Here is a 25,969-nt window from a genome sequence, read left to right on the forward strand (position 1 = left end):
ACTCATTTAGGCTGAGGTACTGGAAGAAACACAGACCTGTCTGAGCTTTGTCATTAGACGTTTCTGAAGCTCATTTTTAAGCCCCACACCATTATCCTTGAGACACTCCAAGGAGACATATGCCAGCCTCTGCAGATGTGGAAGTTATTAGGCATATAATATATTCTGTGGGAATTTTCAGCTGATTTCTTCTGCCTTTTTTTAATAGGAAAAACTACAGGTTCAAAGCCTCACAGTGATATTATTGCACCTGTTTACAGAGGTTTCCTCTAACTGCCGTCAGTTTGTTTCCATCTTTACTCAGAACTGTTTCTGAAAAGTGTCAGATTACTATCACTTTGTGATTTACAAGTAATTTCTTATGAAACATTATTGTAAGTGATTCAACTACTAAGGAAGCTAAATTTTCTTTCATTGATAGCCAATAGTGGTGAGCCGATGACCTCAAAAGCTGTTCTTTTTAACAATGCAGGAAGATTTTATTTTCTCTCATGTCTGTTTCCAGTGTTCAGGTATTTGTTTTAAGGTAAATAAATATTTTGGCAACAAATTTTGTTACATTTTCCTTTATCAATGTAAAAGATGTAAGTTCTTTTGAAGTACTTTACTGATTTCTTAGCTTACAGTTAGAGTAACAAATATTGACGGCTGTCAGTTCTTTAGTAAACAATTTCCTGGCATATAGACCTGCGTCAGAGAGATGGTAACTTTTTGCAGTCTTGTTTGGGGGGACATGGCACTCACATTTTGCAAGGGGATTTCAGCCTGTTGAGAATTGGTTTCCTCCTTATTCCACTTCATTGTAATGTTGTGCTGTCTGACTCCTTTGAAGGGCACAACTGATAATAGACTGCACTTGATTACACAGAATGTCCTACATGGTTATGGTAGTGTATAGAAGTTCTCTTGTAATATTTGAAATGTCATTCATGTAGTTATTTTGTACCAGTTTCACAGTCAGCTTAATCCTGGCTACTTCTTCTCACCCTGAGGTCACCCACTTTGAACTGGATTAGTGAAACCTGATAACAAAAATGGTTAATTCAAACCCAAGTTGGTTCCCTGATTTCGTTCACAGTCCTGCTACATGAATGCTTGCTTTGGCATAGATGTTGGAAGTGGAGTGTGGGTGGGAATGAGTTGCTGGGGGCAAGGGAAAGGCTAGCACTGGTTTAAACCAGCAATGAAACTACAGTGTTGAGAGGCAGATGATGGAAAGTACTTTTAAAAAAAAAAATTAACTGTAGGCAGTATGTGTCTGCAAAGAGACAGGCAAAATTCTAGTCGTACTTAAAAGTAGTTTTGATTTCTTTTTTTAAAAACTGGTTTAGAATTACTCCCCTGTTTTTTCAAAGATAAATTTATTATACTAGAGTGTTCACTGGATGCGTCCAGTAGGTTTATGATCCTAATTCTGCTGTTTGTGGGAGGTCCTCATACAGTGGTAGATTTTGTGCTATAACAACTTCTATACTTCAAAACTGAAGTCCTAACTAAGATGAGAATTTGTACACCCCTGTAGTGCCTTTGTTTTATGATGGTTTAAAAGTAGATTGTTTTGATGTGTTTAAAACTTTAACTTGTTGGGTAGATTCACAGGATGTCACACACTTAAGATAATGTTAGTGACATGCTTTTTTTCCAGAACTGCTGATAGTCTAGAAGACAAGTGTCACTCCAGTTGCACATACCATCTCTCACTGTTGTTTTCTAATCATCTGTGAGTGTAAATGTTTCATGATGGTTATGGTGGAAGTTTTAAAAAATTTAAAAGTGTTTTAATTCTGTAGGTTGGTGGATTTTTGTCTGTGGGCCCCAAGGTGTCATGGCTTCTTTGGTAGGCTTGCAAAAAGGGCTAAAATTTATTATGCGAGCATTTGTAGTTTTAAAGGGGAAAAAAAACCCAAATGGAGCTTAGGAGGTCAAAAAAAGTTAAAAATGTTGCTTTAGCTGTTTAGAATTGTGTCTGGTTGTAGTTCATATGTTTAAAAACAAACAAAAGGCAGGAGGAAGGGATACAGGTGTTGCAGTTAAGATCTGTGGGTTTCATCCCATGGTTTACTAATGATTCACTCTGCTTTGTGGGTAATACGCAAAATAGTGACTCTGTCTGCAATAATTCTGAAGCTCTGCTGACCTCTGAAGTCTGCTATTGCTATTTGGCTAAATTCCCGTATAAAGAATATACTCAAGGCTTTACTGGAGAAAAATGAAAGTGCCTAACTGCATGTACACATCCTCGTTTTAATATTGTTTATTTAGAAAGTAATTCAGATGCAAGCAAAGAAAATACTATTTAAAATGTGCACAACACTTTTCTTAATAGAAGTTGATCTCTGTTCCTTTATCTTTCCCTCTGAAAAAGTTATGTTTAAACACCAAATTCAGCAAATAAGTCTGCTATCCAAACCGTGGTCAGTGACAAATCACTTTGTGCTGGTCTTTCGCAGTAATAGTTCCCCATCAGCTAGACTCAATACTTTCTCTTTATGGATAGATGCTCAGTGTGATACCTATAAGAAAATCAAATTATAAGGTATAAACACTGAAATAATTCTTCTATGCAAGAATAATTGATAAGTTCTGACTGCTTTAAATTCTAATACCTAATGCAGATGTCTGTCTTGTGATACTGATAAAGTACTGGTGCTTGTAGGAATAAATTTGGGATTACAGGAGGAGTCCATGTTTGAAGAGCAGTGTAGCATACGTATTTTAATTTGTGCTCTGTAGTATTAGAGGCAAGGTGAAGTAATATATTGCAATAAGCGAGTTGGTAATTCTTGTTTACTAAAAGTGGTTGCTGTTTGTCCTAAAACAACTGACTTTCTTCATATCTCATATATCAGTGTTGAACCACTGTTAAGATGCTGTTGAGTAAGTTAAGCTGCAGTGTACAGACTTTTCATGTCAAAGGTAACTGCTTCAGCCCTTCCGTTGACTGCATTGTTCCTGGTGGCTGCTCTGTGGATCTTCAAGTAACTTCTGAATAGAAGTCTTGATTTCTGTTGCTTTCTGTTGGAAGAAAGATTTAAATACTGTTGTTAGAGCGGGGTACTAAAATGGAATGGTCATTCTAGCAACAGTTGTAGTGTTAAGATAGTTAAGGTATAGTTGATGGAAAGGTTTTTGTGTGTGTGTGTGTGTATGTGTCACAACTTTTCAAAGCAGTAGTTTTTGATGGCTTACTGGAAGTGCATCTCCTGTGATTGGGGCAATGAAACACTTGATGCTCCAACAACCTCTTGATGGCTTTGAGACTATCAAAGCCTAGTCTGGAGGAGATTTCATCTTCGTTACCTTGATAGAGAAGTCTGGGGAAATAGCACCAGTGAGCAAGCAAGAAGCTGTCTTCATCGGAGGATCCTAACTTCCTCCCCCGCCCCCCCCCCCCATATTGCTGTTCATGAAAAGTACCTGCATTTCACTAAATAAAAGACCCTGGAAAGGCTATTTTATAGGTACTGGAAGAGCTACAAAAGTGTAACAGAATTAATGTTAGAAGTGTGTTTAGCTGAATGTGAGGTGACTAACCTAAAAACCACCTAAGACGGAGCCTCAGTGCAAGTTGTTGCTTTTAGTTCTGACATCTCTTTCTCCCTGTTAACTTTTTGGTTAACTTCTCTGTTTTATTCTTCTAGGTTATCTACTGTTCATTTGGAGGAATATCCAAAGGGCTGCACTTCAATAACTTGATAGTCGGATTAGTTCTACTTACAAGAGGCAGAGAGGAAGAGAAAACAAAATGTAAGTAATGTAACTTACAACAGTAACAACAGGATAGTGGATAGTGAGTGTACAATACACTTACGTAAAGCAAACATAAATTGTGGTATACTAAGTCCCTATTTTTATATGCAACCGGAGCATACATTTGCCAATAAAGATAGTATTTTTTTTTAGACATTTTTAGCTGTGTATTTTGAAATTCAGTGCATTTTTGTTTTCTGTACTCACCAAAATGAAGTATTTGATAAGTCATTATGAATGTAAATGTTAGGATCCTACAGAAAGACTGTTGATCACTGTATGTGGGCAGAGGAAGGAGGACGGCATTGATATTTTTCAAAACAAATGAAAGCATCTGCCTACTGACTTCTGTTGTTTTGTCTTCCTTGTTAATCTGACTTGATAATATTTATTTTTCTTTTCATTAGTGGACAATGGTAAAAGAAAAAGGAGATACTTCTTGACCTAAACCTTGTTGAGCTATATTGAAATTGAATCAATCTAATTTTTTAGTCCTTTAGTTGTTGCACAGCTTTTGGCATTCTCAGCCAATTCTAAACTTAATATTTGAAAAATGTAACCACCACTGTTGCTTAAACATTTCTCTACTTCCTCAGACATTTTCAGTCTCTTTTCTAATGAATCTGGGAGTTATGTTGTCCGTGAAGAGATGGAGAAGATGCTGCATGTGGTTGATGGGAAAGTCCCAGAGTCACTCAAGAAATGTTTCTCTGAGGTATTTTATACAGGTTTTGTCCTATTGCATTTACAAAAAAGTGAAAATTACATTGGGTAGTTTGTTTTTCTCTGACATATACATGCTCGTGCATGTATGGGAACAAACTGACCTTGTTTAAATTGCGTAAAAGCTCATAGTTTCTTGTGTTGTAATATTGCATGTAATTTGTATTGATCGGAATAGCAGCTTGGTATATAAATGCAGGCATTCTCCATGCTGCTTTACTTACTGTGCTAGTTTGAAAGATACCATTTCCCAAGGGTAATCATGTTATCAAGTAAATTTAAATGCTAATATTGCTAGTGGAATTTTATTCATTAGTGTGGACATTTTGTTGTGATCAGGGAAGAAATCTAGAACGCGGATCTGAGAGGGGACAGAAAATCTACATCCTGGATTTAAAAATGCCTGCCAGCAGTGGTTGCTTAAAAATAATAGTTTTACAGTATTACTTTTGTCTCACTGTGCCTGCCAGGAGCTACAACATTTATTTATGCTTTAGGTTGTTTGAGAGATGTAATCTTTATGAAGCTTGCTGAAGTCCTCCTCTAAAACAGGCTATTGTTACTTTTAAATATTCACAGATACTTCTTTGGCACTAGTGATCCTGATGAATTGTCAGGGTTTTGTGCTTTGGTTGCTTCATTTGTTATCAGATTACTATAGATCAGCAAAATCTAGTCATCATTATGCATTCCACTGAAAAACTGATTGACTAGAAGCTTTATTTGTGGGTATCAGATTACTTAATTATCTTAAATTTTATTGTACTGTATTGAAGATAACTTTGGTTATGGGCATTGGCTGAGGCAGACTCATTTAATCTGGCGGTGATATCATGTTTGCTTTGTAGACTATGATTACATTCTTCGTTCTTGGCTAGAATCATAAATCATATGTATTCTGCAGTCCAGTTTCTGGAGCTGACCCACTTCAGTATTTCCTATTTATAATTTCCCATCAATATGGTGTGATGAATTATACCCTAAAAGTTAATTGCACACTGTCCAAGAAATCCAGAAATACTTTATGAAGACTTGCAGGAAGAGAAGTATCAATCTGGCATCATACCATTTTCCTGTTCAAGAAAATGCTGTATATTGATTTTTCTTTTAAAATGAAAATAGTGTAATAACCCACTCAGCAGGATTTACTGGCCTGTTAATCATACTAGGTCATTGCTGGAGAGTGAGAAAGTTTAATGTTCCTGCTGTGGGCCTTCCTTCCTGCCGTATGGCGGATGAGTTTATGCTTTCAAGGATGATGTTTATAGGTACTTCTGTTCTTCAGAATTATTGCACGTACTCATCTAGAAATACAAGCTTTAAAATATATCTGAGTTTTTGTCGCTCTTGTTTCTGAAATACAGGAAACAAATTCAGTGATACCTGTATTGCTCTAGTTGCTCAAGTTCCATCGTGGCTCAGCTGTAAACATTGCTTTGCTTCAAATGCTGTTTTCCCCCTGTCCAAAGTTTTCCTGACCCTCTTCTTCCTTGTCCTTGCTCTAATCAATTGGAACAACGCAGAGCCTTAGTGAAACGTGACACAGCTCTTGCTGTGTTTACAGAAAGCAGTGCAAAAAGTAGAGGGAGAGTGGAACAGGTAGTAACAAAATGACCTTGTCTCTGATCCAAACGGTTAGAGAAATTTAAAAAAAAAAATTGTGGGCTGCTTTTTTCTTCTCTGTTCATTTGGCATTAGAGGTTTTTTTGCTTAAGCAAGTGGTTCCATCATGGGTTAATCCTGCGAAGTCCACGTTGTTGAGTTACCCTTTTCCTGACTGTCATTCATTCTCCTACCTTTGTGCTGGCTCAAGTATTTATATGATGCCTTGAAGAACTGGATTGGGAAATGATCTGGCTGAGAAGTAAACCCTTTTTCTGTAGCTCCTAATCCTGTAGGTTATTTTTCAGCTAGATCTGTTTTGCCACATGACTGCACTAATGTGATTGCAGTCACAAAAGAGAAGGGATGAAGGATCAGAAACAGTGTTGGTAAGAGGAAGGTTAGGACCATGCTGTCAGTCAGTAGCATGGATATATACAGATTAAACTAGTGATGGAATAGCAATGTAGCATCTTGACTTCCTTGAATTATAACCATGCGGCAGTCTATGATAGCAGCTGTAAGTATTGGGTATTTCTGCATGTATTTGTTGGAGAAAAATGAAACACTCTTTAGTCTAGGAAAAAGAGGCATAAAAAGAATGAGCATCTGGAACCTGAAATAATCCATTCCAATTGGAATATGAAGCAAATGTTTTAGCAGTGATGGTGAGTAACCATTTGAGCAACCTGGCAAAGGAAGTAGTGGATTTTCAGTTTTCTGCAGTTGGCAGTTGCAGATAGTCCGTGGCCAAATGCAAATTGTTGGATTCTGTAGAGGTGTAATTCAGTAAAGTTTAATGGTCTGTGATATTAGGGAAGTTTAAATAATCAATGACTTGAAATCTCTTTCACTTTGCAGACCCATGTTTACTTCCCATAGAGATTAGGATCTCCATATAATGAGTTTGTCTACTGATAATAGGTTTGCTTTTATTTTAGTTAGTTTTGTAGGTCCTGTAGAAATTAGTCTGCTGATCCCTATGGTTTCACGGCCACAGCTTGGAAACCGTTCAACTAAATGGTTTAAACAGCCTCTCCAGCATTTAAACTCTGTGAGTCTATGGGTTTTAAGTATTCCTGAACAGGCAGTTCCATGAGACATCCAGCAAGAGGGACTGAGTTAGGAGATACTGTGAATGTCATGTTTACATATATGCTCCAAAGTGGGTTTTGGTCAATAGAGGCAAAAAATTGACATGCTACTGCAGTGATTAATCATACTATTAGTTATTCACAAATCTGATTTTTCTGTGTTTAGTGTTTTGTATACTTGCGCAGATATAACAGAATGTTTATGATTTTATAGCACCTGTTATTTGGCACATAAGAGCTTTTATCTATCATAATAAATTTAAATTCATAAAAATAACCTCTGTTATTTTGAGTTGTAAGTAACCATTTTTCTTCTAGTCCCTTTAACCTGACGTTCAGAGTAAATGACTTTCCAAAGGCCACATTGAGTAGGTGGTTGAAATGCAGAGAGCGCTGAGGAGTCTAATTTCCCTCCCAATGCTGTATTTCAGAATGAAATGGAAAAACAGGCATGGCTCCAAAGAAAAAAAATATTATTTTAGTACTTACTTTTATAGGAGATTGTCCCAATTCTTGTTCATACAGCTGGATGGTTCCTGTTTACTGGTACTGAGAAAGCAGAGAAAAACAGCTCACATTTTGTTATTTTTCTTACAGGGTGAAAAGGTAAACTATGAGAAGTTCAGGGTTTGGCTATTGCACAACAAAGATGCTTTCACGTTTTCCCGTTGGCTGCTCTCTGGAGGTGTGTATGTGACACTCACTGATGACAGTGATACCCCTACCTTCTATCAAACCCTGGCTGGAGTCACACACTGTAAGTAAACGATGCTTGTTATTATGCACATTTTTTAAAACTATTTCAGAGTTCACAGACAGAAACTGTTGCCTTGCTGTAGTTCATTAAATCTCACTACTCTGATGAGATACATGCAGTTGTGTTCAGCGAGATAAATTTCTTCTCCATGCTAATTTGTTCTCTGCTTTTTGTGCTGTGACATGTACATAACAATGTTTTACAAGGACACTGTGGGTCATTATTTTTAAGACATAACAATGCTAAGATTACAACACTTCTTATAGTAGAAGTTTGCTACCAAGCAAATTAAAAAAAATAACAAGGAAAATGTCTTCTCTTTGGCAAATACATTTATCTAAAGTGACTTGACATTGATACTGGTTTTATATTTGGTCTTTCAGATATAGTGGATTGTAAAACTATTGAGACAGTTCTGAAAAGAATGCTCATTTCAATAACAAGCATTACTTCTTAATTTGCTTTCTGCAGTAAAATAAGTAATATTCCTGGCATGTGATGTAGTCAGGGAACTAAATTACCTAAAGAGAAGCCTCCTCAGGATTTGCATTTAGGAATAATCTCCAAAGAACAAATGCTTCCTTATGTCTATATAAATGTAAAAGAAGGAGCAGCTGTTTTTTAAATTAAATGTAAAAACAAAAGGCTGATAAATTATACTTGATGTGCAAGTATAATGTAAGCATACATTACAGTAAAGCATCTAAGGGACTTTGGTATCCCTAGGAGAAGGGTGTTTGCTATTGAGATGTCAGTGATTTGAGCAATCTGGTTGTGTTTTATGTATTCTCATAGATTTGCTTTGTTGGTGTGAGCATGACATTTAATCTCTTTAATGGGTGGGTTACTTGAATAAAGCAACATACAGTTTTTTTCTCTTAGTTTTAAATTTGAGCATTAAAATTCTGTTCTGACCATCTGAAATGAAAATGCATAATAGAATTAGAAGTTTATAGACAGGTAATTTATTTGCATTACATGAGAGACTGTAGTAGACATTGAGGTTCCAGAAGACCACTAAATACTCTGAGGTCTAATAGACAAGGTAGAGAAAGAGGTATGCTAAAAAAAAAACCCAAACCAAACCTCTTTGAATTTTCTAGACTTCAGCCCTGGGAAAAATCTCTCAAGCTGTGTCAAATTGAGATCTGCCATGCCTCCAACCTTGTCAAGTCTCGTTTGCCCTAAGTGTTCAAAGAAAGCTTTACCCCAGGCCTCTGGATGTTCCCTCAGAGCTTACTTCAACTTTTTTCATGCTTTGAAATTGAAACTTTTTCTGAACAATTTTTACTATGCTTTTTGTGGAAAGTTTATTTATACTGAAACTAAGGTTTATAATAGAGCTACTGTTTTAATAGATTTTATTTCATATTTAATGTTCTCACTACTTCTGTTTTTGATATAACTGTCACTGTTACCTTCTGCAGCCAGGCCCTCAACTGTATTCCTAGCTATTTCAGATGTGCAAAATAAGTGATTCAAGAAAGAAATGGTCTTTAGACTGAAGAGCATAATATTCTACTTTAGCCAACCCACACCTACGTTCTTGTATCAAGACGAAAGCCTTTCTTTCTTCAACTTACAGGCTAAGAGATTTTTTCAGTTTTAAACAAAGAATTAGAGAAATTAAGACTGAAGTGCTATAATTAAAAACAAAATTAAGGGGACTGGATGAGAAGCATATTAGAAAAAAATGAATGGGGACAAAATCTTTTCCGATTCTTGGAAAAAAATTGTTCAGGTGGTTCCATGTCATATTTGTTTCTACTGTAGTAGTTACTTTTTTTTTCCTTTTCATTTTGTCAAGAGAGTATTTTCATCTTCTCATCTCAAATTTCTCAACCTTTGTCTTGACAGAATCCCGGTTACTTAATCAGTCTCTGTCAAATCAAATTGCCTCAAGTACCTCAGTTTACATTTGAGCCTTTTTGATTGCAGGGACCTATCAACTAATCACGGTGTCTCTGCTACCATTTCAGCCCTATAATCCTTCCCTGAGCACACCTTCTGCCGGAGCGTAGTCTGTTTTCTATTTAATGACTATTGTCCCCTCTAACTTCCAGTTACCTCTTTGACATCTTCAACTGTACAGTCTCAAATCTTGCTTAATTGCTCTTACGTATACTGACTCCTTCATGACGCAACTGTCTTGCTCTCTGTTTAAATTTTCGTAGCAGACTCAGTGAAGCCATCGTCTATGTTGAAAATGTCAGTCCTGAAATCAGCTTGCTCTGCCTCTTAGCTGTATCTTGTAATTCCTCATACTTTAAGGTTAGAAGTTCAAGTAATATTCCTGTATTTGGTTTTAATCTCTCTATGATCAGGTTGTTTTATAATAATTTCATAACACTTCTGTGTATTGCGGCATCTGATACTGTAAACCGAATTACAGAAGGAAGTGTTTAGTCTTCTTCCTTTTTTAGGAAACGTGCATGTGTGGTTGCTCTTTTACGTGTGCTAGTTCATATGGCTACATGTTCTGTTGGAGAAGTTATCAGATTTTTAAAGCCTCGTGAAATATGTTTGCAGAGTTTTGGGTCTCTGCTGGGTTAACTTCTGAAAAAAAAATTAATTTCTGTCGCTATATATTGCCTCAGACTACTGAGAAATTCAGTGTTTTCTAGTAGTTGGTGGTGTTCTCTGTTTCTTTACTGGCAGCTTACTTTTATAAGCCATTGGCTGAGTGTAATGAAGGTACAACTGAGTGAAAAATTAAGTTTTCCATTGTTAGGATTAAAAAGCGCTGAAATAAAATAAAATATTTGAGAGTGTTTGAATTGATTATTGAATCTTCAAGTGCATGTCAGATGTGGGGTCGAGTTTTTCATTGTATTCCAGAAAACTATGTAGCTTACATGTATTTTTGAATCAGTAAAATGTTTCAAACTGCATACTGTCCACAGGCTCAGGTATACTTAACCAAATTTGGAAAGCTCACATGACAGTTATGTTTGGACCTCTAAGTAAAATTAAATTTTACTGTATTTTTGTCATTTTCCAGTTAAATGTTCTAATAAGAAAAACAGAAAATAGTTGTGCTGTGTTATGATATTTGCAGCCCAGTATCTTTCAAATGACAGATATGGAAAACTGTCAGGAATTTAAGATAGTAGGAAGGTGAACTGGTGAACTAACCAGCCTCCCCCAGGTCTGGACAGATACTTTCTTTACAATGTATCCGATGATTTCCCTTGTGATTTGAGACAGTATAGAAATCTCGTACAACAGATGCAAAAGCAGGGAAAATATAAGTGCTTGAGCACTTGGAAGTAATTGCAGTAAAGTATGAATACTTGGGGCCTTGCTGTTTTGTTTTTTAAGTTTGATAATTGCAGTCTAATCAGATCAATCTAAAGAATTAAGAAATTTAGTACAGAAATATTCTTAACACAGCTGAATGTGTACAACAGTAAGAGCTGTTATGACAGTTCCTTTTCTCTAAACAAAGGCTCGTTTTTAATACTTTTACCTAGGATAATGGTTGCCTTTTGGGAGAACAAGTAACTGAAATAATGTTTAGTAAACCTCGGCAAACACTGTTAGCAGAATACAGTGAAAGAGTGAAAGATTTTAAAATTTCTTCTACTGTAAAATGAAAACTAACTTGTGAAACTTGGTAGCGCAGTTAGGAATTTCTCACCTGGCTGCTGGACTCCGGCTGGCTCGCAGCGCGCCCTCTCCTGGCTCAAGCTTCAGACCCTCCGACCAAGCCTTACCTCCTCTCACAGTGTGCTTCCCATTAAGCATCTTGAATAATATGTCAGAGACATGAAAAATTGCAGTGATAAAAATAGTGGAAGTTATTAACATTGATTTAGAAACAGACAGCGAACATTTTATTGCAGAGCATCAGTGACTCCATTTAAATTTGCTTAATGAGCCAAGCTATCAGGGAAACAAAGGAATTCTAATTTTGCATTTGTAAATAACATTTATTTTGGTTTGCAGATGACTTTAATTATATTTCTCAACACATAATTAGAAATGAAATTTTAAAGTTACAGGAAGTTGCACACACTTGCTGCTTTTAATAAAATTTTGTTCCATTTCACTTAAATCATAAATATGAATCATTTCATTTGAAAGCTACCAAAATAACTTAAGTTTCTGATGGACCTTTGTTCCTAAAAAGCCGTTTCAGGGATATGAGTGTCTCCTACACCTGAGTACTGACCAACTAGCACTAGTTTGGATTTTCTCAGTTTTGTAGTATGATGGGGTACCTTTCGAATTTTTTCTTTTTTTTTTTTTTAAACCATCCTATTGAATAGCACTGTAGTGGAGCATGTAAGTCAAAGATAAATCCTGTCAGGGACTATGACTAACAGTAAAATTCGCTGTAGGGGAATATTCCCCCAAATCATTATACATCCTTAATAATTACAAATTGAACACCTAAGCTGTGGTACTCTAAGCCCAAATGCAGTAATTCAATAATACAACAATTCTTGGCCACCGGAGGATGTCATTTTGTTGCCTACCCTGGATGGTTTGCCCTCTTGTAAGTATCAGAACAGAACTGACTCTGTCGTACCTGCAAAGTACAGCTTTCTGTGGCTTAGTTTGACAGACAGACGTACAGGAACATGAGACACATGGAAGGGTCTCCTGTCCCACCAAGTGCAGACCCTGGGGGTCACTGTATCATTCCTTTCATAAGATATTGAGACGTATTTTTTCTTTTTTTTTTTTTCCTCCAGTTGGGGAAAATTATTCCAGTACATCTTCTACATGTATTTGTGGGCAGTTTATGTCTTAATTTTCTGTCAGCGTTGTCCTTGGTTTCAGACAGTCTTTGCTCTCCTTCCATTTTACTATTTAGCATAAATGCAAGTGACTGTTACATTTCTTCTTGACCTTTTTGTCAAAGTAAAATGAGGCCAGTTCAGGTCTGTTTCAGACCAGGTGCTCCATCCCCTGTTCCATCTCAGACTTGGGTGGTATGTTGCTGTCATACTGACTCCAGGTGAGACCTCGTTGGTTTCCTTCATTTGGCTGGAAATATTTCTTCTGCTGCAACATAGGTGGTGGGTCCTTTTTTTTGACAGAGTCATTTTGGTGTGTCTCAGTGTCATGTGACGGGCTTATATACTCAAGTTTTCAGTCCTTTTCCACGGGGAGAATACTCCCATGTATCAGAGGGGTTACTGGTTTCAAACTGACAGACCATGTAACTTGTGCTGCTTAGTTATCCGGTTCTTGTGTCGCTGAGTTCTTATTAAATAGCATCCTAATTCTCCTTTGAATTGAAGAGACTCTCTTCTGTCATCAGAAAAACCTCAGCAAAGTGCTCCTGCTTTTTCTGACAGCTCTTACATACTGAGATGCAGTAAGACAGTGTGTAATCAGTATAATAATTGTATTTTAGAACATACAGTTATTGTTAACATAATAAATGAGAGAAGCCCTGGGTAACCACACAGCATGGTTGAAATGGAAGAGTGAGTTTTTGAAACAGTAGAAAATTGAAACTGAATGTTGTGGAAGTAACCTCTTCTGTCAGAGATGGGTTTATAAACCTATAGGGCTTTATGGTAAGATGAAGATGTGAGTCTGTAAAAGGCAAGTGAAATGAAGAGATCACTTAACTTTGCTCACGTTAAAAGGCTGTCTGGATGTTAAATACATGTTCTGTAGCTTGCCCACTTCAGTTGTGGTACCCACTCTTGAAACACCGTCCCTTAATGATGTATGGAAGGCTGCTAGAAGAAAATTCTGAAGATTTTGGATTTATTAAAGGTGCCTTTAAGAGCATATTTCATTCTGTGCTATTTTCTTCCAAGTGTGTGAACACTCGTGCTTTGAGAGGAGCTGTAGTGTTTAATACCTCTTCTGTATGGGTTCCCATCTTAAGGCAGTGATACACTATATTCTGCTAGATAAACGCCTGGATAGTCATGTCTGACACACAAGGCTCTCGAATCAAGTTATAATATTCTCTTCTCTGTGTGTCCGTTTTTCAATTGGGGGGGGGGGGGGGAAAGATGAACGTATTACAGCAGACGAGGCCAATAAAAAAAAGCCTCAGTGTCATTTAATCTGTGTCTTGCCACTTTGTTATCCTCTTAGTTCCTAGGCTATTTTATGTCTTGCAAAGCAGCTCTCTGTGCCCGGGTCCCAGAGTCTTCCGTGTGTTAATTTGAGCGCGACAAACAAGTGTGTTTAGTCAGAAACACTGTTTGGTGTTCAGTCATTCAGTCTCTGGTTCTGACTCAGCCGTTGTGTGATGAAGAGCTCTCTCTGCGCTTGGGGACTGGGTTTTGCATGGAGGATATCATGGTAAACAGTAAACCAAACCAAGTTTCAGTTAAAATGTTGGGAATATGGTATGCTTCTACTGCTGTGAACCAGAGAGGATTGTACCAATAGGTGGGTAAAAATTAAAGTTTTAAAATATATTGAAATACTTAGTTAATTCTGGTCATATAAAGAATTGTAATAAATAGTGCCTGAAATGAAAACATATTTTTAAATTTTTTTCTAAGACAGAAGATTATTCATGGCTTGCTACCTGTCATATTTAAGAAGGGCATACAGTTCATGGAAATGGCATTAAAATGAAGAATGCCTTTTTTAGTGTTTATCACTGTTGTACAACCTGACTGTCAATCACAGTGTGGCAGCTGGTTTTAAATTAACTCATTTTTAGTAGATTTACAGTATCTCAGATGCATATTTTTGCTGAAAATGTTTACTTCTTCTTCCTTTACAATATGAAGACTGTAGCTTGAGGTGTACTTGACATTATCATTCCTCTGATTATACTTGTCTAATTCTTAGAGAATTGAACTAAGAAACACAATTCATAATTTTACAGATCTGAAAGTTTGTTGTATTTTTAATGGACAAGTGGTGAGGGAGACATAAAATAGCATATGGTAGTAAACTGGTAGTATATGGTTAAATTCCACAAGTGCATAGTATCTCCACGTGACCTCAAATAATTGTATCATGTATTTAGTTGACAAAAATTAATACTTGGCCTAGAAAGCCAGTCTGTTCTGATGTTTTGGACTATATTGTATATATAAGATACATTTTTAAAAATGTATCTTATAAGTTATTTAAAATTTGAACTACTGAATGAAAGTCCAGTTCACACTTCCTGATGTGATTTGAACAGGCATTAGGAAAAAAAGTTTATACTTTGAAAAGGTAAAATCCTTTATCTATGTAAAACCTCTTTAGAATATGGCATTTTTTTCATACACATTAGTATGTTTGGATAATAAGTACAGTCAGCTTTTACCATGCTTCATTTAAACTTCAATAACAAATATAATTCTATGTATATATCATAAATTGCAAGAGATATCTTTTAGCTTACATTTATGGAGGAATAGATGGTGCATTGCATATCCTGAGACTGATTTACAAGATGATGTGCAAAAAAATCACTCTGGAGAAATCAAATTATGTAACAGCTGGCTTTTCAGCTGCAGAGTTAAACTTTCACGTGTGCTGTAATCCAATAAATCTTTCTGTATTTTATGTAAGTGAAACTATTGCAGTGGGCTACAATTCATTGTTCCTATGAATGAAAAATATTCTTTTGTCACATTTTTACTTGTATTCAACCTAAGTTGTGTGAGTCTAATCAGTGCAAAGAATGTTATTTACTACTTTGTCAGTTTTACTTTCTAAAAGGTTTGGCTCTTCTGCGGAAAGTCAATACACTGGACCTGCCTTGGCTATAATATCAATGTAGCACTTATGCTAATACTTATCAGCTATTCTTTTGAAGATGATTATTTGAAAATTTTTTGTCTTTTAAATGACCATGTAATTTCAACCACTGCTTGACAGAAATGCAGATAAGATGCTTTCTGATAACCTTTCTTTTCTGAGATTAAAATAATAAAGCAATAAAGTTAGTACTGTAGAAACTGTCTGTGAAGTACAGTTTAAAAAATGGAGTACAACTAGCTGCTACTATAGATATTTGAGAAAGGTTCTCTGGCAAAATAAAACAATCTTTCAGTTCTTAATTACTAAAGATAAATAATGCACCTGCCAGTGAAAGCAGGTTTCTGCAGGTTTACTCTTCAAGTAAAGACAATGTGAGCTTCCTTATGATTTTTGAATATTCGTAGTGTTGCATCATTTCAAGAATGAAGTGCAGCTGGCACATTTGTTATTCTTCCTAGTCACAAAGGTAGATGAAAAGGAAACAAAGTGATTTACATGCTCATGCTCAAGAGAGTTAGCATAATGCTTTTGTATTTGCTAGTGAGAGCAATAATGTGTATGTGCAGTTCTTCTAAATGACATACAAACTTGTCCTTTATGTGCAGTTGTTGAGGTAGTATAATGGTACTGTGATTCTCTTCATGTACTTAAGGTTCTGCCTCATGAAGTGGCTTTTACCTTCCATTTGTTATTTTACTTTTTGTTTATTTCTGTTCCTGAAACTCAATGAATATACTTTTTCTTGTATTTCCTGCAGAATACTGGTACTCTACTCCTAATGTCATGTCTTGCAAGCTCTTATCAGTACTGTAGCACCCTGATACCTGTAGAGGCAACACAATTGAGGGAAAGTGTATTTTATTTGGTAGATTTTCTCTCACCTGTTGATATGCTGACCGTTGTGGGGCAGGTATGTCATTAAATCATCAAGACATCCCTGTATTTCTTGGAACATACCAGATGCTGTTCTGCTTAGGATCATGAAGCTACTTACATCTGTGGCAGTCCAAAGCACCTATGATATTTCTATATGCTGATCTTCGAAGAAATTACTCTATTTCTCTTTCTTGATTTCTAATAGAATAATGTTCCTGTATATGTTTAGATTACTGCTTCCTTATGTATTGGGGACAGACTTTTTAGTAGGGCCTGTAGCAATAGGACAAGGGGTAATCGCTTTAAACTAAAAGAGGGTAGATTCAGACTAGATGTAAGGAAGAAATTTTTTATGATGAGGGTGGTGAAACACTGGCACAGGTTGCCCAGAGAGGTGGTAGATGCCCCATCCCTGGAAGCGTTCAAGGTCAGGCTGTACGGGGCTCTGAGCAACCTGATCTAGTTGAAGATGTCCCTGCTCGTTGCTGGGGGGTTGCACTAGATGACCTTTAAAGGTCCCTTCCAACCCAAACTAGTCTGTGATTACAACACAACCAAGAGCCAGGAGATGGTAAGCCAGATAAGGGAATTTGATCCATTTAGGAAGAAGGAGGAGAGAAGAAAGGAAATCAGTTTAGTTGTTCTTCTGGATCAGTTCTCTTATCTCACTTACTATGTAAATGCAGAATAGCTGATAATGATGCAAGTGAGGATGCTGCAGCACGTGCCTGGGGTTAAGGGGGAAGGTAAACTTTCTCTGCTCAGCCTGAAGTTATGTTAGCTTAACATGACCCTGGAACTGCAGCTTTGGTGTGGGTGTTTTGCATGCTAGTATATGGTCTGTCTAGTGATTGTACTGAATGTACACAGGAAAAGGAGGATGTGTTTTCACTGATGTTACTTTTCTAGTTACACTGTCTAGAAATATTTTACAGGAAGATGCAAACCCCTTCCACTCCTCCAACTCTACTTCAGATATTAATCTTTGTTCAAATTTTTCCAAACTTTCTGCTGATGAGGGTAAGGTATTGTGTAGTTTTGATGCATTATATGACGTGCCTGCTGGGTATTTACAACTAGTTTATGCTTATTGTAGGTTACCTCAGTTACTATTCCGATTAAATTACTACTCCTAATGACAGAAATAGGAAAAGAAATAAATAAAATTTCAGTTTGACATATAACTTTTTTTGAGTCTTTTCTGTTCTTAAGCCTTACAGGATTATTATTGTTTCTGTAGACTAAACGAGGCCAAATAGCTCACGTTAAACCTATTAGAAAGCTGGCGTGGATTTAAAGACTCAGAACCATCTGGGAATGGGATCACATGTAGTGGTTCTTAATATAGACAGCTTTGTCATTACATATCTATTTGAGAACCAATTAATTTGCACTGACCTAAAGCAGTGTTGTGACACACTTGCATATGTAAAAAGGTTAAAAGTATTGTTGAGCAGAAACTTAATATTTTTATATATATATTTAATTTCAAGGATAAAACGTAAGGAGACCGGCATTTGTATGTAATGTTTTGAAAGAAAGCACAAGTTCTTCGTCTGGCTATTTTTAGTCGCCTTTGCCTAGCACCTTGTTTTACTCATTGTTGATTTTGGGGTTTTGGTTTTTTTCCCCTTCTTTGAATTAGCTTGTAAGTTCCTCTATATAAAGTGTCTTCTAGGTTTGTATAATCACTCCCCAATGTTGACTGAGTTTCTAAGTGCATCTGTAGTATAAATAATAAAGTGAAACAAACTATTTTATATTTGGAAAAAATTAATGCTGAGATACAGTGTTTAAATGTCGCGTTAAAATTTAGCATTATTACTGTATAAGAAGGCTAAAAATTTCAAATAGGAATTTTTCAAGAGCAGCCAAGTACTAAATTTTTTTTTTTCCCATAAAAGTTCTGGGATTTTTTTTTAAATGCTAGTTTGCGTCCTTTTAGAGGATTTAAATAGTGGATACCTTGGGAAAATAAGATATTGCACATATAATCTACCTGTTCAATTCACCAAGAAGAAATATGTGAAAATGAAGAGACTGCTGGAGCGTTTAGCAGCAGGAAAAGTTCATTTCTGTATTTCTAAACACTTGCGATGATGTGTTGTTGATGTTGAAAAGGTAAGACGATTCTGTAGATAAAGAAGGTAAAATCAGACCTTTATTTCTCTACTGCTCATATTTTTAATTTTTATAAGCAGGAGTCAGGCGTAAAAAAATTAACATAATTTCTCTTTGTGACAAAATAATGCTGCATTTTTATTTGGTACTGAATTCTAACATGGTCTAGGTATTACCAAAAATTTCTTTTATTTTTGTTGATTATACAGTAGAAGAATCCGACATCATCGATCTCGAAAAACGATACTGGCTGCTAAAAGCTCAATCAAGAACTGGACGTTTTGATTTAGAAACATTTGCCCCCTTAGTTTCCCCTCCTATTCATCCATCTCTGAGTGAAGGTATGGAACTTTGATCAAACGTGCGAGGCAGTGATGTTGCTGTGGTGTTCAGTACCTGATGGTCTACTGACATACAATTTTATGGCTTTAAAAGTGGGCCAGTTTTAAAATGTATTTTAAGCTTAAATTACAGAGATTCATTCCACTGAGTTCTGAATGTTTGAAAATGAGAAAAGATGCCTGAGAAATCTCTATTTGTTGGGAAATCTGGAATGATGAAGGAAGTGATGCTTCTGTGTGTTGCATTCTTATTAGTTGTCAGGAAATATGTCAAACTTTATGTATAATTTGTCCTGTAGTTGCTTACAATTTTTCATTGTGTTCCTTAAGATTCTGTAATGACAAAATATACTGCTGTCCCTGAATGAGATAAAATAGAATACCATTTTTAAACTGACAAATGTGAGTTTCATCTATTAAATGACAATTCAGCATGCAAGTCAGAAGTTGTATCATGCAGTCAATGAAACAGTCTTCCCTAATAGTGTAAGTTAAGGAAGACTTTGTTCAGAAGACTTGGGCAGGAGATTTGTATGTTGCAATGCAGACATATTAATAACCAAGCTGGTTTTTCAAGTTGAAGCCACTCTGGTAATAACTGTAGGTTGCAGTTGTCTAATTGCCATTTACTGCACAACATAAGGACATTAAGTAACATTCTACTTACGTGCTAGTTTTTGTCTGCAGTCCTAGAGTGACAATTTTTTATCACCAAATGGTCAGCTTTACTGACAAGTGGCAGCAGTAAGTAGAAAATGGGAAATTCATCTGCAGTGGATCAAGCTGTTAAAACAGCAGAACTTATGTTCTGTTCAATAGGGATATATCCCCACATCCTTTTGCTCGTAAGTGCATTTTATCTACTTAGTGATACAAATTTACACAGCTGCTATGGGGAAACTTGAATGATTTCTGGTCATTCTGTATGTCTTCTGTGGATAGTGCAACTGAGTCATTGTCACTAAAAAAAAAAATCTTTATGGGATAAAAAAAAGTTATATGTGCTGAATGAGTAGAACTCTTAAATCCTTTGAAGGCCGGTAACTAAAACTCCTAACTCACGGCCAAATTTGTGATGGTATTCAGTGATGTTCACAGGAGTTTCTATCAGGCACTTTGGAAAAGCCAGAGCATTTGGCATCTGAGTACCTTTACTGTTTTGGTCCTTTAGCTTTTGTGAAAATGCTTGTCCTGACCATACTGGTTTAAATGTACACTCTATAAATCAGTCATTACAAGGAAGGTGTGAGAATAAGGCTACTGTTCAGAATTCTTGATTCCCTCCCTACCCCACCCCCGGGCTTTGTCTAGCCGTACATGAGTGATCTAATTCACCTGTAAAATGGTCTTAGTGGTGCTTAATTATCTTATTACACTTAGTAAGAATTAGTTATAATCATAAGTGTTTGTACTTCTTGCAAATGTTAACCATTAACCCTTCATGCTAAGTGTGATTGTCAGCTGTTTCAGCCAGATGCTGTAACAGGAGATGCTTTTGTGGTTTGCAGGTTTGTTTAATGCTTTTGATGAAAACCGAGACAATCACATAGATTTTAAAGAAATTTCCTGTGGGCTCTCAGCATGTTGCAGGGGACCCTTGGCAGAAAGACAGAAGTGTAAGTATGCGAAATGTTAACTATTAATTTTAGAGAAGTTTTTCAGTTTGAGCAATGAAGTGTAGTTGTTTCCACCTTTTTAGAAATTTTTTCCACTGAACAAGTGTGTGTCTGAAAGGTGACAGACTGTAGAAGTTAAAAAATTAAAGGAATTTTAAATATCAAGGCTTCCTTTTATAAAGGATGATTAAACCTGATTCTGTATATTTTATAACTTACCCATAGCTTAATATACATTTTCAACCTGTTTGGGAAAAAAAATGTGTTTCAGAAGTTCTGCGTTATGATGCAGAAGTGTGTATCTCAATATAGAAAGTGCAAACACTTATCTATTGATTATATATAATATAAAACCAATGTCCTATTTGATTGTCTTGTGGTAAATAGCATGTTCTGGCTTGTTTACTGTCCAGTTTTCAGCTGGCTCCCTGCAAGGTTCTTGTGTTTTTAAATACCTTTGTTCCATACTTTTCCAAAGCCATATTGCTGCAACTTAAAAGCTATCATTCACTGGAAATTTCTGGATGCACATATGTTCCCTGCTATGTCACATCAGAAAACACAGCACAGAATTGCAGGAATCTAGATTTCAGTTTATTAAACACAGCTGCTCCATTTCCTCACTACCGCACATGCATCCTGCCTCATCAAAACTGTCAGCACTAAATCATGTTCTTGTGACTCTGCAGGCTTACATTCTGCAAGAAAAAAAAAATAGTTGTTGAGTGCTTCTAACATAGAAAAGTAATTTCCTTTTTTCTCAGTTTGCTTCAAGGTTTTTGACATTGACCGGGATGGTGTGCTGTCTCGCACTGAACTTAAAGAAATGGTGGTTGCACTTTTAGAGGTCTGGAAAGATAACCGTACTGATAAAATACCTGTAAGTTATATTTGGTTTTTTATTCATTTGCTTCTGTTTCTTAAAGTCATCCTTCAAAAGTAGGAATGCGAGTGTTGTTTGAACATGGTTTCAGTGAAATACAGGCTTCCTTGAACTACCTTGGCTGAGGAGTGTTGATAACTGGATGTAACTTACTGTGCATAACTTTGACCTGCCGTTAACCAAAGCAGAATGATTTGACTATAATGTATGCTGTTTCACATAAAGAAACGTTAGGTACAAAAGTACAACTGTCTGGAAGCACTCAGTTGCGAATTACATGGACATATCTTCAACATTTCTTACAGTTATATTTTTATTCTGAACACATGCAGCTCCAGAGAATGCTGTGAGAATTTAACTCTGTTTTCTAATCCTTTTGTTTGTTAAGGAATTGGAGATGGATTTGTCTGAAATTGTAGAAGATATTTTGAATATGCATGATACCACAAAGGTAGGAATTTGCTGTTCTTTCCTTGTCATGTTTATACACTAGTATCTTCAGTTTATTTATAAGAAAGAAAGTAAACTCTTGTGCTTTCTTTAAAGCAGAGATGTGTCAATAAAAGAATCTCTTTCAAGAAATGTCGGTTTTCCATTAAAATTTTCCACATTGTTCTGTGAGAGAAAGAACATGTTTGAATTTTATAAGCCTTTTTTATATATGAAACTAAACCAAAAATACATAACCAGATGAAATTAATTTGAAGCATATACTGTTTGCAAGGCTTTGCTGTGCATAATTAATACCAGTTTTAAATCTGATGCTTGACTTTTGTTCTGGAGTAACTGTTCTTTTGTTTCATGTTAAAAATGATCTTATGAAAAAAGGGGTAGTGCATTAGTGTATCTTATATTTTATGCTATGTGAAGACACATTATTCTCCTATGCTGGAACAGAACTGTATTAATTCAATAGTAACTTAGGCATTATCATTATCAAACTACTTTGTTTGCAATAATATTATATACAACCAGTGAACTATATATGATGATATTGTTTCAGAGCTAAGTATCCGTGAAACTATGGAGGCATCTGTCGTGACTGTCGTGACACACAGCAAAAAGTCTTAGTAGTTTAAATTGTGCTTTATAGTTAGCTGTGTGTAAATCTTTAATTATGTTCTTGCTTTTTCGAGATAGGCACTATCATATGCAAATGATATAGGGGAAGTTGTTTCCATTATTTCATCCTTTGCTTCACTAATTAAGAGTGTCTGGAAACTATAAATAATTTAAGAAAAACTATAAAGAATGTCTAGAAATGCTTAATTACCTGTTTGAATAGTTGTCTTGCCTACTTGTACTCCAACAGTCGTGGGCAAATATTTTATTATAGTTCTTTCATTACCAAAGCAGTAGAAAATAGGGCTTCAATGGGCTCTTTCTTTTATCCTTTGAGGTTTTTATTGTTTGCTTTTTTAAAAAGGGTAGTTTATAAGCAAGTGTATAGCAGTCTCGTTTCCACAAGGAGTTAAAAAAGGAGACTAAGTCTTCAGAATGTCTTTCATAGTTGCATCATGAATGTAGTGCTGGAAAGAGCTGATGGTGCAGTAATTATAGAAGTTACTTAACCTCTTTTCATATGTTAGCTTTGACCTGTGTGAACTCTGGAGAAAATGGTCTGTAACTGCCGCTGCTGTAAAAATGGCTATGAATTATATTACAATATAAAAAATTCAGATTGATCCTGTCACTGAATTGCTGAAAATCAGAAGGTCCTCTGACATTGGTCGGTGTTATGCTACTGTAACTTTGCAAGTGATTAAGAATTAGTAGGACTTGTGTTGTAAGGTAAGGTTATAAGGACTTGATGATCCAAAATAGTTTTTCCCAACCCACAGAGGAAGATGGTGGGTTTCTGAGTGGATGCGACTATCTATATGTGCAGAGCTTATTTGGACGATCAAAGTCTTAGATTGTCTTAGTCTTGTTTTGTTTCCTACAAAGTGATTGCCCTGACCAGTCACATACTGCTTCTGCTGGTTTCATGGTTTGAGAAAGTATGACTAGTGCAGTTGAGCATGAATACTAAATCTGAATGGTAGAGAGCAGGAGCACAGATTACATGCTGTGCATAGTTCATCCTCTGTACTCTCAAAGCTTTTTGGTTCTCTAGATTGCATATGTTGTACTAAAACTGGTTTTTTCTTCTTTCATTGGATGAAATTTTATTATCAGAGTGGCAGATGCTAATTTTTGGCAAATCACTGGCTTCCTCATGCCTTGTGTGACACGTTTAATGAGCATTTTAATAGAAATAGGTTAATGATTTGATGGTTTTTCCTTCCCCTTTCCTTCTCATCCCTTTAACTAAGCTTGGACACCTCACTCTGGAAGACTACCAGATATGGAGTGTGAAGAGTGCACTTGCCAATGAATTTTTAAATCTACTTTTTCAGGTATGTTTAGAGGATATTTAAACTTGAAAATTATGGTAATTAACTCATGAGCTTTTTGCATGGCCACGAAGTGCAACGTCAGCATTTGTGCCAACATGCTTACAGTTTTGTCTATTGCAATAAGTTATGTGTTTTTGCAGTTGTGCATTACCTTGACGGAATGATTCTGTATTTGATTATTATTCTTTTCAGTGTATAGGGATGCCTAAAGCATAATTTGTTAAAGGAACATAGTGTGCTCTTTATAAAATGAAAAGACATTTCGAATGTATCAGCAGTTATATTTTGCATTATAAAAAGGCTGTGTTCTTAAACAGTTGTTCTTGCAAATCTTTGCCAAGAAAGTGCCACAGGAAATGAGAGAAGGTATTGCTGACTCTTTAGAACCACTTTCCCTTTACATTTTCTGTTCAGGCCGTCTAAGGAACCTTTCATTGCTTTCTTAGTGAAGCAGTCCTTGAAAGCTGTGCTATCATATCACCATTGTGATGCAGAAGCTGAGGATTAAGTGTGTACTGAATTTGGTTTTAATTGAGCTTGAATTGGATTTTTATAAACCCTTAAAACAGTCATATTTTAGCGCTGGCTCACTTTGTGTGGAAAATAACCCCCTAAGAGTATTTTCATTCACTGCAGTTTGTTCCTTACCCATTTTCCGTAGAGGCTGATACTTTGAGTTTAAATAATAATAATAATCCTAATGGAGCCCTGAAGATTTGCCCTAATTTAGTATTCACCTCCAGCCCTGTACGACGGTCTCAGTTCTTCCAGGGAAGGCCAGGGAGAACCAGTGGGCTCCGTTCTCATCTTACCAGTGAAGCTTAATCAGTTACAGGGTCAGATTGTAGCAGGAAAATATTTCATCAGAGAGAAGCTGTGTAGTTTTTAAAAAAAATAAGTAATAGTTGTGAGAGGCTACCTGAATAGCATACTACTGATTCTCCTGTTTATGACCCTAGACTACTTTATAAATTGTATTTTGAACTATACTTTTCCAAGAACTTCAGGGTGACTGAGTGAGAGTATTCTGAGGCCATCAGCTACACCACAGCTGAAAAGAATAAAATCAGAAAGTTCTGCAAATTCTTTTTATCTCTAATTGCATCAGGTTTTGCTTGCATCGCAACCTTCTCAAGAAGGGCTGTCTTTGTTTTTGGACTGTCTAGTATCAAATATCCTATCATAACTTAATATTGATGAACTAACAAATATCTATGCAATGAAGGAATGAACATTTACTAAATTTGTCTTAATGATGATTGCACATCACCGTTGTTACACGTTGCTCGTTGAAGGTCTCATTTACAGTATTTTATCTCCTGACAGAGTTGCTACATTTTAATTTTAGATTTTTGGTTTTATTTCCTTTGATAACTTTATCATGTGAGGCACCCTCATCTCATGCTGCAGGCTCAACAGCATGCTCGCCCAGGACAAAGTCTGCCATTGATTTGTCTGGGCATTTATTTGAACTGTCATGAGGTTGTGTGTCTCATCTGCAGACAGAAAAGCTAAGTCGTCTGAGTGGAGTGCCTTGGAAAGCTTGTCAACAAATTGGTTTGTTTGCAGCAGGGTTAGTTTATATGAAGAATCTGATAGTAGCACAGTGTTACATGAGTTGAAAAAGAAACATCAGAGCCAGCTGTGTTGTGTGTGCTGGAAAATCTGTTGCTTCCCAGCAGCTAACGGCCTTTGTTTTATTCAGAATGTGAAATCGTCTCTCACACTGTAATATAAATTTAAATAAGATATCTCACCAGTCATTAGAAAACTCCAACTGAGATGCAAATTGATTGCCTCAAAAGAGACATAAGGAAAAGACTATAAATCATGTTATGAGTAGCAACCAATTTGAAAACCGTCTCGGAGAGGAGACAGCTGACCCTCCTCCCTGCAATGGGAAACAAAGACTCCTGCAGAGCCTGTTCCCCTCCGCTCATCGCTCCCTGCTGCATGCCCTGTGGCTGGGGAGCTGCTGGGAGAAACCAGCCAGAGATGTCACTGCACTCAAGGCCACGATGGTTTTACTAGGAAGAGAGGAGTAAAATATTAGCCATCTGGGACTGCTGCCTTGTGCTCGGAGTAATGCCCCACCCAAATCGGGCAGCCATCTAAGGG

At 36.3% G+C, this 25,969-nt stretch overlaps 1 protein-coding gene across 1 annotated transcript in view; it reads left to right on the top strand.

Moving 5' to 3' along the window:
- Positions 1–25,969, top strand: part of USP32 (ubiquitin specific peptidase 32) — an 82,079-nt gene that overhangs the window by 27,465 nt on the left and 28,645 nt on the right. The window contains exons 3-10 of the mRNA XM_050908810.1: positions 3,642–3,747; positions 4,347–4,465; positions 7,767–7,926; positions 18,822–18,953; positions 20,462–20,569; positions 21,334–21,449; positions 21,841–21,903; positions 23,768–23,851. Of these exons, the coding sequence (XP_050764767.1) occupies positions 3,642–3,747; positions 4,347–4,465; positions 7,767–7,926; positions 18,822–18,953; positions 20,462–20,569; positions 21,334–21,449; positions 21,841–21,903; positions 23,768–23,851 (888 nt within the window). The remainder of the gene's footprint in view (positions 1–3,641; positions 3,748–4,346; positions 4,466–7,766; positions 7,927–18,821; positions 18,954–20,461; positions 20,570–21,333; positions 21,450–21,840; positions 21,904–23,767; positions 23,852–25,969) is intronic.

The sequence above is a fragment of the Gymnogyps californianus genome, chromosome 20 (genome assembly GCF_018139145.2).
Source record: "Gymnogyps californianus isolate 813 chromosome 20, ASM1813914v2, whole genome shotgun sequence".
Taxonomy (NCBI): Eukaryota; Metazoa; Chordata; class Aves; order Accipitriformes; family Cathartidae; genus Gymnogyps; species Gymnogyps californianus.